This window comes from Caretta caretta, chromosome 16, assembly GCF_965140235.1.
Source record: "Caretta caretta isolate rCarCar2 chromosome 16, rCarCar1.hap1, whole genome shotgun sequence".
Taxonomy (NCBI): Eukaryota; Metazoa; Chordata; order Testudines; family Cheloniidae; genus Caretta; species Caretta caretta.
The window spans coordinates 1,365,575-1,383,876 of record NC_134221.1 but is presented as its reverse complement, the minus strand read 5'-3'; the positions used below and the strand labels follow the sequence as shown (position 1 = coordinate 1,383,876).

General features: G+C 46.1%; 1 protein-coding gene across 3 annotated transcripts in view; it reads right to left on the bottom strand.

Annotated features, from left to right (window-relative positions):
* Positions 1-18,029, bottom strand: part of NSMF (NMDA receptor synaptonuclear signaling and neuronal migration factor) — a 92,379-nt gene extending 74,350 nt beyond the window's left edge. Inside the window, exons 1-2 of one of the 3 annotated variants that reach the window (XM_048823249.2) lie at positions 17,392-18,029; positions 912-973 (exon numbers count right to left, since the gene is read on the bottom strand). In XM_048823249.2, coding sequence (XP_048679206.1) covers positions 912-973; positions 17,392-17,498 — 169 coding nt within the window. In that variant the 5' untranslated portion in view covers positions 17,499-18,029. Of the gene's footprint in view, positions 1-911; positions 974-17,391 lie in introns of those variants that run through there. The other 2 variants (XM_048823250.2, XM_048823251.2) reach the window with 2 other exon arrangements.
* Positions 18,030-18,302: the final 273 nt, after the last annotated feature.

The window sequence follows — 18,302 nt, the reverse complement described above, 5'->3', positions numbered from 1 at the left end:
AACTGTGCTGAAGGCACTCGCCTGTTCTCCGTAGCATGCAGCCCCGAAGCAGACACTGATCACAACGGTACCTATGAATCATCGGCACTCCAGAGGCATTATTTTGTCTGAGACTATCATACCTAACAAATGCAAAGGGACATCACACTTCTTACCAGCACTTCAGCAGGCCGGCCAGTTCTGTAGTTCTGTCAGCATTGGCTAAGCAGGGAGTTACCTGACTGTCTGGCAAAAGCAGATGTATTATTTCATACATTGGGGACAAAAGATAGTTCCCCACATGTGCAAAACGTCAGCTGTGTTGCTGAGGCCCCAAATTGCAAATGCTAGGGCTTTACGTCCTAGGGCTTTACGTCCTACTTCTGTAGGCCTTTATGTCCGTAGGCCTTTACGTCCCATTAAAAACTTCCTCCCCTGCAGAGGAGTCTGATGTCTTCATGGGGGCTTTTAGTGGCTGCGCTGCGAGTGAAATGTTTTGTATCTACAGCTCTGGAGCCTCTTGTCTTTCTCTACAGAACAGGGACACCCTAGGGAACAGCCGGGCAAGCTTCTCCCATCAAAATGCCTCAACACTGATCTGTAAGACTGTAGCAAAGGGGCGTGGCCTCCCTCAGAGACCGACCGCGAAGGAGAACCACACCCATCTACACGCTTACAAGGGACCACCTCTAGGGGTGTCTACACTACACAGGTGTCTTTTTATTTTAACACATTAGCTAACATGCTAAAATCCTAGTGGAGAGTAGGTAACTGTAATTTTAACACGTTGGTGAAGGTAAACCCGAGGAGCGAGCTTATCTCAACCAACTAATGTGGTTAACACTACAACTTGCCCTATTCTTACCAAGTCCACTGTGACACATGAGCACCATCCACACATCAGGATAAAGGACACACAAGATTTCTCTTACCTGAGCCGTTTCTGCCCTCAGGATGGTTTTGTGAAAGATACTCTCCAAAAGCCCTTGCTGCCCTGAAAATCCAAATGCCAGGGAACACACAGCGGCAGATACAAAAAGAGAGGAGTAAAGGTTAGTGTTGGAACAGCTATTTGCAATCACAAAGAGCATTTTAATGAGTGCTATTTCCCAGAAGTCCCCTTGTTCCTCCTTCTACTTCCAGCTGATGCCAGCACAAGTACACTATGATGGCTAAAAGAAAAGGAGTACTTGTGGCACCTTAGAGACTAACCAATTTATTTGAGCATGAGCTTTCATGAGCTACAGCTCACTTCATCGGATGCATACACTTTTTGCGAATACAGACTAACACGGCTGTTACTCTGAAACCTGTCATTATGATGGCTAAGGGTGCCTCAACTTGTATCAGACTGGAACATCTCTAGGAGTGAGATGGAAGTGCAGCTCCATGGTTTGTTCAGCCTTTGGCCTCTCTGGTGAGACTGCAAACAAGGGAACCAACTGTTGTACAATATGGCCTTGTTTTTTATGACTTGGAAACTTGACCACTTGGAACTGGGCTGCACTGCCTCATTTCCGAGAGCTGCCAAATGGCCCTGACATGGTAACAGCTACCAGCTTGGGTCAAATTCAGAGTGGCAGCCTAGTGAAGAGAGCCTCTACATTCCAGTCCCAACCAACCTTCTGATCCTTTTTCTTTATGTTCCAGCATGTTAGCAGCCCCAGCTCCTACAATATGAATAGCCATCCATTCACCTTACCCCAAGCTATGGGGCACCCATTACACTCCCCCTGGTGCTACGGAACAAGATTGTTTAAGAGGTCATTAAGACCAGTAAAAATAAACAAACACGCTCATGACAATAATTACATTTACAACAAGTAGGTAGCACAGCAGGAAGGGAGCTGCAATGGGGACACTCTCTCTCGCTGCTGGAGTACTTTTGCTATCTTTCTCCTTCAAAGTGCTTGACCTCAGAGTAAGCCTCTCTGGCTCTCAAGGTGAAGCTGCAGGTGCTGCCATGAGAGGCTGCTTGTGAAAGCAACAGCACTTGTACTCAAATTTACACTTACTCTCAGCTCCTGACTTCCCTTCTATTCTGCCATTTGATGGACAAGACAGTGCGGCAGCCCTTCACCCATGCAGTCAGGAGTTTTCCTCGCTGCACATATACACTATCTCCCCAGAGCGTATTCACGAGTGTGCCTGGCATAGGTAAGAATGAAAGGCCCATTTGTGAGCCGCAAACAATATGACACTGGAAATGGAGACTATCAGAGCAATAAAGAAGGGAAGTGATCCGATTTCCCAAGGACTAATAACTTTACCATTGCAGGATGCAAAATGTATTGAGCTGGAGAGCTGATTCCACTTGTGAAAGCAGCAGGGCTTTGGTTAGTTCTCTGCTTAGCTACACATAGCAAACGTAGCGTGCTAAGGCTTTGATATTGTCATGCATCCCACATGTCCAGTCCAAAGACAGAATGTTCCTTTGAGACAGGCTTGTTTTGGGGGCAGCATGCTCTCTCCCCTGTGCCTTTGTTACAGTGTGGGGTGGGGAGGGGCAGAGCTAGAGTCCCACCCCATTGTCAGGGTAGCCCGCCAAGGGGCACCAGCAGGAAGCCACCCTTGCACTTGGGATATTCCTAGATTTCAAGGCTGAAGGGACGATTGTGATCATCTGGGCTGACCTTCAGTATGGCACAGGCCAGAGACCTGCCCCAGAATTGTTCCTAGAGTAGATCTTTTAGACAGACATCCAGTCTTGATTTAAAAATGGTCAGTGATGGAGAATCCACCACGATCCTTGGTATGAATGAGGTAGAGGTTTTTAAGGTCAGGCTTGACAAAGCCCTGGCTGGGATGATTTAGTTGGGGATTGGTCCTGCTCTGGACTAGGTGACCTCCTGGGGTCCCTTCCAACCCTGACATTCTATGATTCTATGTGGTTCCAGTAGTTAATTACTCTGACTGTTAAAAAATTACGCCTTATTTCCTGTCTGAATTTGTCTAGCTTGAAAATTTAGGAGGATGTAGGGGATGCTACTGTGACTAACCCATGCCTCAGGACAGGGGTGAAAGTATCATAAAAGGCTTATTGGTACGGGGGCCCTGCTCCAGGCCCCCAGAAGGGACGGGGCCTCAGGCAGGAGTGGTGGGGCTGGGGGACCAGCCTCCCGCAGCCAGCCCTTCCATGCTGCCCAGCCCGCACCACCCGGGGCTCTGGTAGTGATTTAAAAGGGCCTGGGGCTCCGTCCGCTGCTGCAGTAATGGTGGCCAGGAGCCCCAGGCCCTTTTAAATCACTGGGCCCTGACGCAGCTGCCCCTTTTGCCCCCGCCCCTCCGTTGGTGGCCCTGGGGGGCGGGGAGGAAGGGGCAGAGATGTTAAAACCTACCAGCAGGGCCACCAACCGGGGTGGGGGGGGAAGGAGGGGAAGGGGCAAAGACGTTAAAGCTTGAACTTCGGCTACGTACAGGCCCGTACCGGCAGTCACTTCCTACCAGTACGCCTTACCGGCCCGCTTTCACCTCTGCATCAGAACATAAGAACAGCCCTACTGGGTCAGGCCAAAGGTCCATCTAGCCCAGTGTCCTGTCGTCTGACAGTGGCCAATGCCAAGTGCCCCCGAGGGAATGAACAGAACAGGTCATCACCAAGTGACCCATCCCCTGTCGCCCATTCCCAGCTTCTGGCAAAACAGAGGCTTCTGGCAAACCATTCCTGCCCATCCTGACTAATAGCCATTGATGGACCTATCCGCCATGAATGTATCTAGTTCTTTTTTTAACACAACCAGGGTGAAGGCTCCTTGTGCCCTCTCACCCCCTTGTGCACCCATCCAGATGTCAGCCACAATACGGCCCTTGCATTATACAAGTCCAAACTTAGGGGCCTGATCCCAGGAATCCTTACTTGTACAGGCAGTCCTTGTTCACATGGTGTCAATGGGTAACTCACATAAGCAAGGGCTACTTGTGCGAGTAAGGATTTGCAGGGTCAGGCTCCTAGGGTGCCATTCCTTTGTATACACATAATGAGCCTTCCACATGCATGAAATGAAGAGACTGCAGGGTTGGTTGGTTTGGTGTGTGTCAGAAATTCTTCCTCTGCCTCATTCCATGTAAATTATCTATGTGGAGAAATAAGAGCTTGTCAGCTCTCACACCAGTTGTTGTTATGCTACGTGTGCATGGGGTTTTATATAAATAAAGAATTTGGAATTATTTAGATTAACTTTCGTTTCCAATTTGTTCCAAAGATGTAAGTGCACCTCAATCCAATCAGTGTCCCAGAAACCTCTGCTGATGCCCAGCATGGATTGTCCATCTGCCCTAAAATCTGAGCTGGTCCCATTCTTTATTTTTTGAAGAATTTGCATACTATATGCTGAATGCCACATGTGGGAATATCCTGGAATTTTACCTCTTCACTTGTCAATTACAGTCTAGACAAATTCATCTCCATCATTCCTTAAGGCCCAAATTGTGAGCAGCCCCTGCACAGCTGCTGAGAGATGAATAAGAACCTCCCCGCCCCTGCTGTTGCGTGGGGCCAATCTGGGGAACCGTCCCTGTGCTGTGCTCCAAAGACCTCACCTCAAACATCTCACTATCTTCCCCAGCAGGAACAGAAGAGGCAACAGGATAGACCCCATGGTATCTCACATGAGAGAGCGATCAGGGCACATGCGTGATTACTCAAAAACCCCCTCTGAATGAATTACTCAAAATCTCACTCAAGAATGTTGCTGTCCACTCTGGGCTGGGTCTGCAGACATGTCAACAAAATGTCACCATCCTTGGTATCAAGCACTTTGGACTGACCTAAAAGATCAGCATGGACACTTGACCATTGTCCATCACCAGATTATCTACCAGTGAGACTAGCACAGTATCAGTACAATATTCAACCATTTATATGCATACATTGCAGCCAATTCCATTTCAAATTCCTGTCTAATTTGCTGTCCACACTAACACATTGGTCTCCTTCTGCATTCCTGCTTTCTGGTATCAAATCCCTTCTCATTGTCTCAGAGAGTTTCAGATATTTTCCCCAGGTGTATTAGCTTGCAGTTTGCCAAGCTCCATCTCGTGTAGCTTATGTGTAATTTATCTATGCCATACCCTTTGTGTTATTTCTCTGCCCTCACCAGTTTTCACAGCTATTGCAGTTGAGCACCATCTGCAAATGCCACTTATGCACTGGGTACTCCCTCCTTCAGACTGTTAATGGGGAAGTTAAATTAAACCAGACCTACCACCAGTCTCTGCCGCAGGCAGCCCACTCCTCAATACACTGCAGTTTATCATAACCCTTTCTTTATTTAGAGTCTGTGACCAATGCGCAATTATACATGGTAGTTTTCCTACCTAAGCCAATTTAAAATCACAACAGTTTCATAAGACACTACTGAATGCTTTACTAAAATCAAGCACATGGCAGCTACAGGGTTCTCATGCTCTAATTTTGTAATTCAAACAAAACAAAACAATACAGTTTTATTAGCAACATTTATTATTAATAAATCTTGTTTGCCCCACTTCCCCCACCCCTCAATTCTGGCACTATGAACACAGCCAACGTGGTTCCAAACCCACCAAAATTGTCCATGACCTGGACAGAAAACCCTTTGCAGTGGTGGACACCTTGGAGCACAGAGAGCAAGGGATATGCATTTAACTGTCAAGTATGAAAAAAGGAAACTTGCCTCAGGTAAATAATGTGACTGCAAAGAGCCTAAACATGTTGCCCCAACTCAGAGGTGTCAGAAGGCGTAGCCAGGGTACTATCAATGTCCAAGAGCAACAGACTCCTTCAGATTTTCCTCCACCTAGCCTAGATTGACAAAGGCAGAACTCATACAAAGTCTGTCACTGCTTCCTTTGGCTGGTTAAAACAGATTCCTTATTGCAGCTATTTGTTATTATAGGTACCAGCACTGGACTCAGCTCTTTAAAAGAGACATTGAAATGTTCAAAACAATATAGGAGATTTAGACAGGTTCAGCAGTTGGCAAGAAGCTGGCATGCTGTACAATACGGTGAATCTGGAAGGACTTTATATTATAGGATATTGTATCTCATGTAACCTCATAAAAGGGGTCTTGAGCATGGGAGAGGGTATCCAGTGTGCATGCCAGCAGCTGTGTAGAGGCAGCAAAGGGATGTTCATATGTATTGTGCCATAAGCTCATCGAATTGACACAGTTTTAGTGGGGAAATTTGTAAGAAAACATCATGAGATCCATGAACCCGCAGAAACTGGTATATTGTGAAGACTTCACTTGCAGCACAACAGCAAGCTGAGCAGGTGGGTCTGCTGTATGGCAAGTGAAGGACACGAGAGCTGGGCGTGGGAGCCACCGTCCACATGAAGAATAATCCCTCCATTCTGTTCATATGTACTGAAAGGCCATATGCCATGGTACTGTATGCACCAAGACATGGCATGGGAAGACTTTATTCCCACTCACTGCTCTAACAAGGAATAGAGCAATATACTAATGATTCTATGTTACACTTATACAAGATATTTCATACATTATAAGTCTGAGCAACGCACCGGATCATTACACCGTATACTACAACTGCATTGGAAGAGGAGGTAATGTTGACCAAGAATGCCAGGGCAACCATCTGTTCTTATCAAGGTACTGGTGATGTCCATGAAGAGCAGATAGGACCTTGGTTTTTAAACACTTGTTTAAAAGATCCAACATGCAGTAAATTGCATGGAAGTTAATGAATCCACCTGGGAAAGCTGAAGCACCGAGTCAAACCTGCTGGGATTTGAATTTACGGTTCAAGGGATTGCAGGGGTTTCAGACCTGTTGCTGAGACCACATTATCATGCTTGTCACACAACAGTAAACAAATTCTGATATTCTATGACTCTACGATACATAAAATCACAGGAGACTGGAGGCCCACATGGAGAGTCTCCTCCTCTCTGTGTGGAGGATAGTACAATCCACTACTGGGGCCCATCTCCTGCCCTGCAGAGGCCTCACCCTAGATAAAGAGAGTATGGACAGGGGCCAATGATGGAGCTGGCGAACCAAGCATCATCCTCCCCTAAAGCCCTGTGGAAAAGGTGGCAGCGTGAAATGAAACTGGGAGCTGAATTTTCACTTCCTTGCCCCTCCATGCTGCAGAAATCCAGGGGGCAGCACTTGCTGTGGAAACCCCTGTTACACTGTCAGAGAACCACAGAACCAGGGCAGAGGAATAGAGGCCCCCCGCTATTGGTGATTGGTTCCAAAGGATTTGGGGGCAGAACCACTGCCACACAGAACACGCCTCCCCCCCATGGAGCAGTTCAGAAAGGATTCTGCAGGGGGATTGTCAGGAGGTTTTCTGCCCTCCCTCCCCACACATATGCCTTCAGTTTGGCATCTCTGCAGTAGGGGCAGTCCACGGGCCACAGCTACGAACAGCCAGTGCTGTGACCTGACTGGCTGAACACCCAGCACAGGCCCAGTCAGCTATGCTTCCTGATCCCAGCATGTGAACTGGAACTGATCAAGGGGCATCAAAGAGTTCCTACATAAAGATCACCACAGCATCTTGTCATACCTATACAGCAGGTGCCAAAGTGAGCAAGAGTCTCTTGGCCCGATCCTGGATTCCACAGTATTTGTATTATTTGGAAAAAAGAAAAGGAGAACTTGTGGCACCTTAGAGACTCACAAATTTATTTGAGCATAATGCATCCGATGAAGTGAGCTGTAGCTCACGAAAGCTTATGCTCAAATAAATTGGTTAGTCTGTAAGGTGCCACAAGTTCTCCTTTTCTTTTTGCGGACACTGACTAACACGGCTGCTACTCTGAAACCTGTATTATTTGGGTAACTCCTATCTCCTCCAGACATGAAGTCACATACAGTGGCACCCCAAAATGATTCCCATACACCCAGCATTAGCCATCTGTCAAAAATCCATGCCATCATCTGAACCATTTGTGGGGAGGGATAGCTCAGTGGTTTGAGCGTTGGCCTGCTAAACCCAGGGTTGTGAGCTCAATCCTTAAGGGGGCCATTTAGGGATCTGGGGCAAAAATTGGGGATTGGTCCTGCTTTGAGCAGGGGGTTGGACTAGATGACCTCCTGAGGTCCCTTCCAACCCTGAGATTCTATGACCAAAGTTGTATTTTCCACAGTAAGACATCTACACTCCAGCTTCCTTCCTCTTGCTAAACTCACAGGGCTGTTATATGCTGAAGAGAATTTCATTTTCTTTATAGAGTATGTATATTTAAAAAGTATTCACTGTGCAATTTAGCCTCATACTGTGGGCAGACATTCCAGAAATCTGCCAAGGCCCTGATGCATTGAAAGCTTTGATGGACAGATTTCTTTATAAACTAAAATAATTAGGGCTGTTGATTAATCGCAGTTAAGTCACGCGATTAACTCAAAAAAATCAATCACAATTAATCGCACTGTTAAACAATAGACTACCAACTGAAATTTATTAAATATTTTGGATGTTTTTCTAAATTTTTAAATATACTGATTTCTATTACAACACAGAATACAAAGTGTACATTGCTCACTTTATATTATTTTTATTACAAATATTTTCATTGTAAAATGATAAACAAAAGAAATAGTATTTTTAGTTCACCTCTACAAGTACTGTAGTGCAATCTCTTTATTTGGAAAGTGTAGCTTCCAAATGTAGATTTTTTTTGCCCAGTAACTGCACTCAAAAACAAAACAATGTAAAACTTTAGCGCCTACAAGTCCACTCAGTCCTACTTCTTGGTCAGCCAATCGCAAAGACAAACAAGTCTGTTTACATTTATGGGAGGTACTGCTGCCTGCTTCTTATTTACAGTGTCACCTGAAAGTGAGAACAGGTGTTTGCATGGCACTGTTGTAGCCAGTGTCACAAGACATTTATAGGCCAGATGCGCTAAAGATTCATGTGACCCTTCAAGCTTCGACCGCCATTCCATGGGACATGCGTCCATGCTGGTGATGCATTTTTTTTTAAATGAATGTTCATTAAAATTGTGACTGAACTCCTTGGGGGAGAACTGTACGTCTCCTGTTCTGCTTTACCCGCATTCTGCCATATAGTTCATGTTCTAGCAGTCTCGGGTGATGACCCAGCACATGTTGTTTGTTTTAAGAACATTTTCACAGCAGATTTGACAAAACGTAAAGAAGGTACCAATGTGAGATTTCTAAAGATAACTACAGCACTCGACTAAAGGTTTAAGAATCTGAAGTGCCTTCCAAAAATCTGAGAGGGGCGAGGTGTGGAGCACGCTTTCAGAAATGTTAAAAGAGCAACACTCTGATGCAGAAACTACAGAACCCGAACCACCAAAAAAGAAAATCAACCTTCTACTGGTGGCATCTGACTCAGATGATGAAAATGAGCATGCGTCGGTCCGCTCTGCTTTGGATTGTTTTTGAGCAGAACCCATCATCAGCATTGGATGCATGTCCTCTGGAATGGCGGTTGAAGCATGAAGGGACACATGAATCTTTAGCGCATCTGGCACGTAAATATCTTGTGACGCTGGCTACAACAGTGCCATGAAAACACCTGTTCTCACTTTCAGGTGACATTGTAAACAAGAATCAGGCAGTATTATCTCCTGCAAATTGTAACCAAACTTCTTTGTCCGAGCAATTGGCTGGACAAGAAGTAGGACTGAGTGGACTTGCAGGCACTAAAGTTTTACATTGTTTTGTTTTTGAATGCAGTTATTTTTTGTATATAATTCTACATTTGTAAGTTCAACTTTCATTATAAAATGATTGCCCTACAGCACTTGTATGAAGTGAATTGAAAAATACTATTTTTTTTTGTTTTTTTTTACAGTGGATATTTGTAATAAAAAATAAAGTGAGCACTGTACACTTTTTATTCTGTGTTATAACTGAAATCAATATATTTGAAAATGTAGAAAACATCCAAAATATTTAAATAAATGGTATTCTATTATTAACAGTGTGATTAATAGTGATTAATTTTTTTAATTGCTTGACAGCCCTAAAATAATCTGAACTATATTGCCTTTTGCACTGTCCATTTCTAACCACATCACTTCCTCTCTTCTTACCCGACTATCACCGGGATTTAAAGCTGTGCCTTAGAGCTTCAGAGTGACAAGATGCCTTAAGTCGATTTGTCAGCACAGTCTCGACTGGGCTCTACAGAGAAGTCTGCTGTAATTTTTTTAGCAAAAAGAGCCCCCCGGGCTCCTATGAAAAGTTCACTTCCTCCAATCTGCTTGTGAACGGCTACGACTGGGGAAGCAGCCAGTGCTACTAATGGACCTATTCATAGAATCATAGAATCATAGAATATCAGGGTTGGAAGGGACCCCAGAAGGTCATCTAGTCCAACCCCCTGCTCGAAGCAGGACCAATTCCCAGTTAAATCATCCCAGCCAGGGCTTTGTCAAGCCTGACCTTAAAAACCTCTAAGGAAGGAGATTCAACCACCTCCCTAGGTAACACATTCCAGTGTTTCACCACCCTCTTAGTGAAAAAGTTTTTCCTAATATCCAATCTAAACCTCCCCCACTGCAACTTGAGACCATTACTCCTCGTTCTGTCATCTGTTACCATTGAGAACAGTCTAGAGCCATCCTCTTTGGAACCCCCTTTCAGGTAGTTGAAAGCAGCTATCAAATCCCCCCTCATTCTTCTCTTCTGCAGGCTAAACAATCCCAGCTCCCTCAGCCTCTCCTCATAACTCATGTGTTCCAGACCCCTAATCATTTTTGTTGCCCTTCGCTGGACTCTCTCCAATTTATCCACATCCTTCTTGTAGTGTGGGGCCCAAAACTGGACACAGTACTCCAGATGAGGCCTCACCAATGTCGAATAGAGGGGAACGATCATGTCCCTCGATCTGCTCGCTATGCCCCTACTTATACATCCCAAAATGCCATTGGCCTTCTTGGCAACAAGGGCACACTGCTGACTCATATCCAGCTTCTCGTCCACTGTCAACCCTAGGTCCTTTTCCGCAGAACTGCTGCCTAGCCATTCGGTCCCTAGTCTGTAGCTGTGCATTGGGTTCTTCCGTCCTAAGTGCAGGACCCTGCACTTATCCTTATTGAACCTCATCAGATTTCTTTTGGCCCAATCCTCCAATTTGTCTAGGTCCTTCTGTATCCTATCCCTCCCCTCCAGCGTATCTACCACTCCTCCCAGTTTAGTATCATCCGCAAATTTGCTGCGAGTGCAATCCACACCATCCTCCAGATCATTTATGAAGATATTGAACAAAACCGGCCCCAGGACCGACCCCTGGGGCACTCCACTTGACACCGGCTGCCAACTAGACATGGAGCCATTGATAACTACCCGTAGAGCCCGACAATCTAGCCAGCTTTCTACCCACCTTATAGTGCATTCATCCAGCCCATACTTCTTTAACTTGCTGACAAGAATACTGTGGGAGACCGTGTCAAAAGCTTTGCTAAAGTCAAGAAACAATACATCCACTGCTTTCCCTTCATCCACAGAACCAGTAATCTCATCATAAAAGGCGATTAGATTAGTCAGGCATGACCTTCCCTTGGTGAATCCATGCTGGCTGTTCCTGATCACTTTCCTCTCATGCAAGTGCTTCAGGATTGATTCTTTGAGGACCTGCTCCATGATTTTTCCAGGGACTGAGGTGAGGCTGACTGGCCTGTAGTTCCCAGGATCCTCCTTCTTCCCTTTTTTAAAGATTGGCACTATATTAGCCTTTTTCCAGTCATCCGGGACTTCCCCCGTTCGCCACGAGTTTTCAAAGATAATGGCCAATGGCTCTGCAATCACAGCCGCCAATTCCTTCAGCACTCTCGGATGCAACTCGTCCGGCCCCATGGACTTGTGCACGTCCAGCTTTTCTAAATAGTCCCTAACCACCTCTATCTCCACAGAGGGCTGGCCATCTCTTCCCCATTTTGTGATGCCCAGCGCAGCAGTCTGGGAGCTGACCTTGTTAGTGAAAACAGAGGCAAAAAAAGCATTGAGTACATTAGCTTTTTCCACATCCTCTGTCACTAGGTTGCCTCCCTCATTCAGAAAGGGGCCCACACTTTCCTTGGCTTTCTTCTTGTTGATTCCCTTTATGATTGTCCACATAATATCTCGAGAGGGCTGCAGCTTGCGGCACAGCAGGGATGGAGCCAGCTCTCTGCCATCGTCATGGCCAATGTTCCACAGTCAGTGTAAGATGTGAAGCTCATCTATATTTTTTTTTAAATCCCAAGTCCCATCAAGCAACAGAGATGTTTTTCAGGATCTCCCAGGAGCCATAAGAAAGGCCACACTGGGTCAGACCGAAGTGTCCTGTCTTCTGACAGTGGCCAGGGCCAGGTGCTTCAGAGGGGATGAACAGAACAGGGAATCATCAAGAGATCTATCCCCTGTCGCTCATTCCCAGCTTCTGGCAAACAGAGGCTCTCCCTGCCCAGCCTGGTTCATAACCATTGATGGACCTATCCTCCATGAACTTATCTAGGTCTTTTTTGAGCCCTGTTATACTCTTGGCCTTCACAACATCCTCTGGCAAGGAGTTCCACAGGTTGACTGCACTGTGTGAAGAAATACTTCCTTTTGTTTGTTTTAAATGTGCTGCCTATTAATTTCATTTGGCAACTCCTAGTTCTTGTGTTATGAGGAGGAGTAAATAACACTTCCTTATTTACTTTCTCCACTCCAGTCATGATTTTATAGACCTCTATCATATCCCCCCCAGTCATCTTTTCCAAACTGAAAATTCCCAGTTTTATTAATCTTTCCTCATAAGTCTATCATATTAAAAGGTAACAGGGATGGGCAATATACACCCAAATTCTATAGCATGGACCAAGTACCAGGGCCGGCTCCAGTGTTTTTGTGGCTCCAAGTGGCAAAAAAAAAAAAAAAAAACCCTTGCCGCCAAACACAGAGGCGGAGTGATGGTGCGGGCGCCAAATTGCCACTGGTGACCAAAGAAGAGTAGCGTCCCCGCCGCTGAATTGCCGCCGAGCTCAAAATACGCTGTGATGGAGTGGCCGCCGAAGGCACATTGCTGCCCCAGAGCCCGACGTCCTGCCGCTCCTTTACATTTGCCGCCCCAGGCACCTGCTTGGTTCGCTGGTGCCTGGAGTCGGCCCTGCCAAGTACCATGAAAAGAAAACCTTTCAAAGGGTAAATGTAATGGCCTGAGACATTCCAATAAATGGAGATATTTGGTAGGTTTGGCTTTTCACAGGATGGCGTTTTTATTACAGGGGGAATTGAAGATCACCTCACTGGGAAAGCTACCACCAGCCGTGTGGTCAGATGTGCAGATAAGAACATAAAAATGGCCATACGGGGTCAGACCAAAGGTCCATCCAGCCCAGTGTCCTGTCTTCTGACAGTGGCCAATGCAAGGTGCCCCAGAGGGAGTTAACCTAACAGGTAATGATCAAGTGATCTCTCTCCTGCCATCCATCTCCACCCTCTGACAAACAGAGGCTAAGGACACCATTCCTTACCCATCCTGGCTAATAGCCATTAATGGACTTAACCTCCATGAATGTATCCAGTTCTCTTTTAAACCCTGTTATAGTCCTAGCCTTCACAACCTCCTCAGGCAAGAAGTTCCACAGGTTGACTGTGCGCTGTGTGAAGAAGAACGTCCTTTTATTTGTTTTAAACCTGCTGCCCATTAATTTCATTGGGTGGCCCCTCGTTCTTAGATTATGGGAACAAGTAAATAACTTTTCCTTATTCACTTTCTCCACACCACTCATGATTTGCACCGCTACCGACTAGGGACCGAATGGCTCGGCAGCAGTTCTTCAGAAAAGGACCTAGGGGTTACAGTGGATGAGAAGTTGGATATGAGTCAACAGTGTGCCCTTGTTGCCAAGGAGGCCAATGGCATTTTGGGATGTATAAGTAGGGGCATTGCCAGCAGATCGAGGGACGTGATCGTTCCCCTCTATTCGACATTGGAGTACTGTGTCCAGTTTTGGGCCCCACACTACAAGAAGGATGTGGAAAAATTAGAAAGAGTCCAGCGGAGGGCAACAAAAATGATTAGGGGACTGGAACACATGACTTCTGAGGAGAGGATGAGGGAACTGGGTATGTTTTAGTCTTCAGAAGAGAAGAATGGAGGGGGGATTTGATAGCTGCTTTCAACTACCTGAAAGGGGGTTCCAAAGAGGATGGATCTAGACTATTCTCAGTGGTAGCAGATGACAGAACAAGGAGTAATGGTCTCAAGTTGCAGTTGGGGGAGGTTTCGGTTGGATATTAGGAAAAACTTTTTCACTAGGAGGGTGGTGAAACACTGGAATGCGTTACCTAGGGAGGTGGTGGAATCTCCTTCCCTAGAAGTTTTTAAGGTCAGGCTTCACAAAGCCCTGGCTGGGATGATTTAGTCGGGGATCGGTCCTGCTTTGAGCAGGGGGTTGGACTAGATGACCTCCTGAGGTCCCTTCCAACCCTGATATTCTATGATTCTATGATTTTATAGACCTCTAACATATCCCCCCTTAGTCTCCTCTTTTCCAAGATGAAAAGTCCTAGCCTCTTTAATCGCTCCTCATATGGGACCCGTTCCAAACCCCTAATCATTTTTGTTTCCCTTTTCTGAACCTTTTCTAATACCAGTATATCTTTTTTGAGATGAGGGGACCACATCTGTACGCAGTATTCAAGATGTGGGTGTACCATGGATTTATATATGGGCAATAAGATATTCTCCGTCTTATTCTCTGTCCCTTTTTTAATGATTCCTAACATCCCGTTTGCTTTTTTGACTGCCGCTGTACACTGCATGGACGTCTTCAGAGAACTATCCACGATGATTCCAAGATCTTTCTCCTGATTAGTTGTAGCTAAATTAGCCCCCCATCATATTGTATGTATAGTTGGGGTTATTTTTTCCCCGATGTGCATTACTTTACATTTATCCACATGAAATTTCATTTGCCATTTTGTTGCCCAATCACTTAGTTTTGTGAGATCTTTTCGAAGTTCTTCACAGTCTGCTTTGGTCTTAACTATCTTGAGCAGTTTAGTATCATCTGCAAACTTTGCCACCTCACTGTTTACCCCTTTCTCCAGATCATTTATGAATAAGTTGAATAGGATTAGTCCTAGGGCTGACCCTTGGGGAACAACACTAGTTACCCCTCTCCGTTCTGAAAATTTACCATGTATTCCTACCCTTTGTTCCCTGTCTTTTAACCAGTTCTCAAGCCATGAAAGGATCTTCCCTCTTATCCCATGACAACTTAATTTACATAAGAGCCTTTGGTGAGGGACCTTGTCAAAGGCTTTCTGGAAATCTAAGTACACTATGTCCACTGGATCCCCCTTGTCCACATGGTTGTTTACCCCGCTCCAAAAAGAACTCTAATAGATCAGTAAGACATGATCTCCTTTTTCAGAAACCATGCTGACTTTTGCGCAACAATTTATGTTCTTCTGTGTGTCTGACCATTTTATTCTTTACTATTGTTTCAACTAATTTGATGTTAGACTTACCGGTCTGTAATTGCCAGGATCACCTCTAGAGCCCTTCTTAAATATTGGCGTTACAGTAGCTATCTTCCAGTCATTGCGTGCAGTAGCTGATTTAAAGGACAGGTTACAAACTATAGTTAATAGTTTCGCAATTTCACTTTTGAGTTCTTTCAGAACTCTTGGGTGAATGACATCCGGTCCCGGTGACTTGTTACTGTTAAGTTTCTCAGTTCCCAAACCTCCTCTTGTGACACTTCTATCTGTGACAATTCCTCAGATTTGTCACCTACAAATGACAGCTCAGGTTTGGGAATCTCTCTAACATCCTCAGCCGTGAAGACTGAAGCAAAGAATTTATTTACTTTCTCTGCGATGACTTTATCGTCTTTAAGTGCTCCTTTTGTATCTCGATCGTCTATGCTTGCATGATGCAAACCAAACCAGGCAAACTCAAAGTATTTGCCATTTACAAGGACTGAAAGGATCCACTCTGATGACTAGCTCATTAAAACATTAAACCCCTGCCTCGGTGGGGTGGGCATTTGGCACAGGGCATATTGAGCAATACCAATTGATGATGCCAGCAGAGCTGGGGAATATGCCCTGGGTACAACCTTCAAAGATGAATTAACTCTTTGAAGGTTGTTCATTTGAAAACAGTTATATGACACTTGAGAGAACTGCATGGTACAATCTTATGTGCTGGCATGTCAGACATTTAGAAGTGAACTTTCTGTTTTGCACAGTATAAGCAAATATTTATCATATATTAGACATTTTTCAAATATTTGCCATATGGCTATAGGTACTGTGTGTGTCAGCATTTCTAGAATGCAGAGGTACAATGTAGTTTCTATTGAACAATGTTCCTACTCTAAGTAGCCATTAGTTACATTCCCTACAGAAAGAAAAGGAGGACTTGTGGCACCTTAGAGACTAACACATTTATTTGAGCATAAGCTTCTGTGAGCTACAGCTCACATCATCCGATGAAGTGAGCTGTAGCTCACGAAAGCTTATGCTCAAATAAATGTGTTAGTCTCTAAGGTGCCACAAGTCCTCCTTTTCTTTTTGTGGTTACAGACTAACACGGCTGCTACTCTGAAACCATTCCCTACAGAAGGATTGTTGAGAGAGACACATTATTTCTATTAGCTTAATGTACCCTTACTAAATGCAGTGTGAACTGCACTGTTCATTAGTCCTTGAGATACTCACTCACACATACATTAACCAAAGGGACAGTACAAGATTTTGCCATACAGGGTGTTTCTGAGGAACACAAAAAGTTATGTCATTATATATGTAAAGTTCATATACCAAATGTGATTTCCTGATTGCAAATCAGTGCCATTAATTACTTGAGGTTTGTTTGTGTGTCCCCATGAGTGATTTTTTTTGACAGGCCTCCCGCTAGGCAGATGGTTCCTTACACCTCATGTCATTTGCTATTTAAACCCACTGTAAAGCCAGAATAAAACTAAAAATAAATAAGCAGTATTCTCCAGTGGAGCTTGCAGGTCAGCCGAAGATAAAGGGACCAAAGAAACCAGCATCACATTCTCTCCCAGCCCACACAAACAAGCCTGATTGTCTTGTCAGTTTAGTTTGCTTTGCAGAGATAATACTGTGTGTGTCTGGAAAAACAACGAGGCATCTAAAATATTTGCACGTTCAAGCACCACTCGCCTAGTGAATTTCACCAGAAGGAAAGAGAGGAGGCAAATGCAAACACCTGCAATACTGAGTCTCATTATGCCCCCCCCCACACACACACACACCCTGCCCTCTGCAAATGCCCCAGTTTCTTCTATGCTGATATTGTAATGCAGTTAGCCCAACGTTTAGACTGCACACCCCATGCATCACATTGCATTTGCGTTAGCATTTCGTTTAGCAAGGCATTGTTTTCTTCCCAGCATGGCCAGAATCTTCTTGGGTAGTTATTTTTATCCCACCCCTGCCGTAACTTGTCTAGGCGGAGGTTATCACTCACCTGACTTTAGCTGCTACAGAAGACATAGCATCATTCCTCAGAGTCTTCCTTTTGGATACAGCTGTGCCCATATTCGCCGGGAGAAAAGCTTTGGAGGCAACATTCATTGCACAAAACCTCCGCCCATAACGCTGAGGGGAAATAACGGTAACAAGGAGACGGCACGAAGTCCTGCAGCGTGCCCCGACCCGCTGCTTTACTCCTCCTGCCGCGGAGCCATGTGCACTAGGATCGCAGGCTGGCAGTCAAGGGGCCGAGCCCCGCCATGGCACAGTATCCGACCTGCCTCCTGCCATTCATCTCCTGGCAGCCTGGAGGAGACGCACAACAGCCCCGGCTCTCGCTAGTAAAACGCTTCCGCAAACCCGCTGCCTGGCTCCCCGCCGGCTGCCTGCGCAGGGATGGCTGCAGGGGGCTGGGTAATGGGAGGTTCAAGGGCGCTCCCTCTATATGCCGTGCAGGCTCCCCCCCTGCACGCCCCCCGTGCTGACATCACGGACGGCATGGGAAGGAGGGGAGACGGGGGCTCGTCTCCAGGGGAAGGGGCGCCCGCGGCGCGAGCGGGAGAAAGGGAAGCTGGAAGACCGGCTCCGGGAGAGAAGGACGCGGCTCGGGAAAGCGGCGCAGCCAGGGCACCTGCCGCGACCCCGGCCGCCGCGCGTCTCACCTCGCGGCGCGTGCTCCAGGCGCCTGGGGCCGCGCGCCTGCCCAGGACGCGGCGGGGCGCTCGCTGCCCGGCCGGGACTCCGCGCGCTGCCGTGGACGGGGCCCTGGGCCTCGAAGCTGGGACTTGGCAATGGGTGGCCGGAGCAAAAGCCGGGGCCAGGTGTGAAATCTGCCCCCAGCTCTCCCCGCGTGTTTCTCTCTGTGTGCAGGGCCTTTGAAAGGGGCGAGAGCCCTCTGCCTGCTTC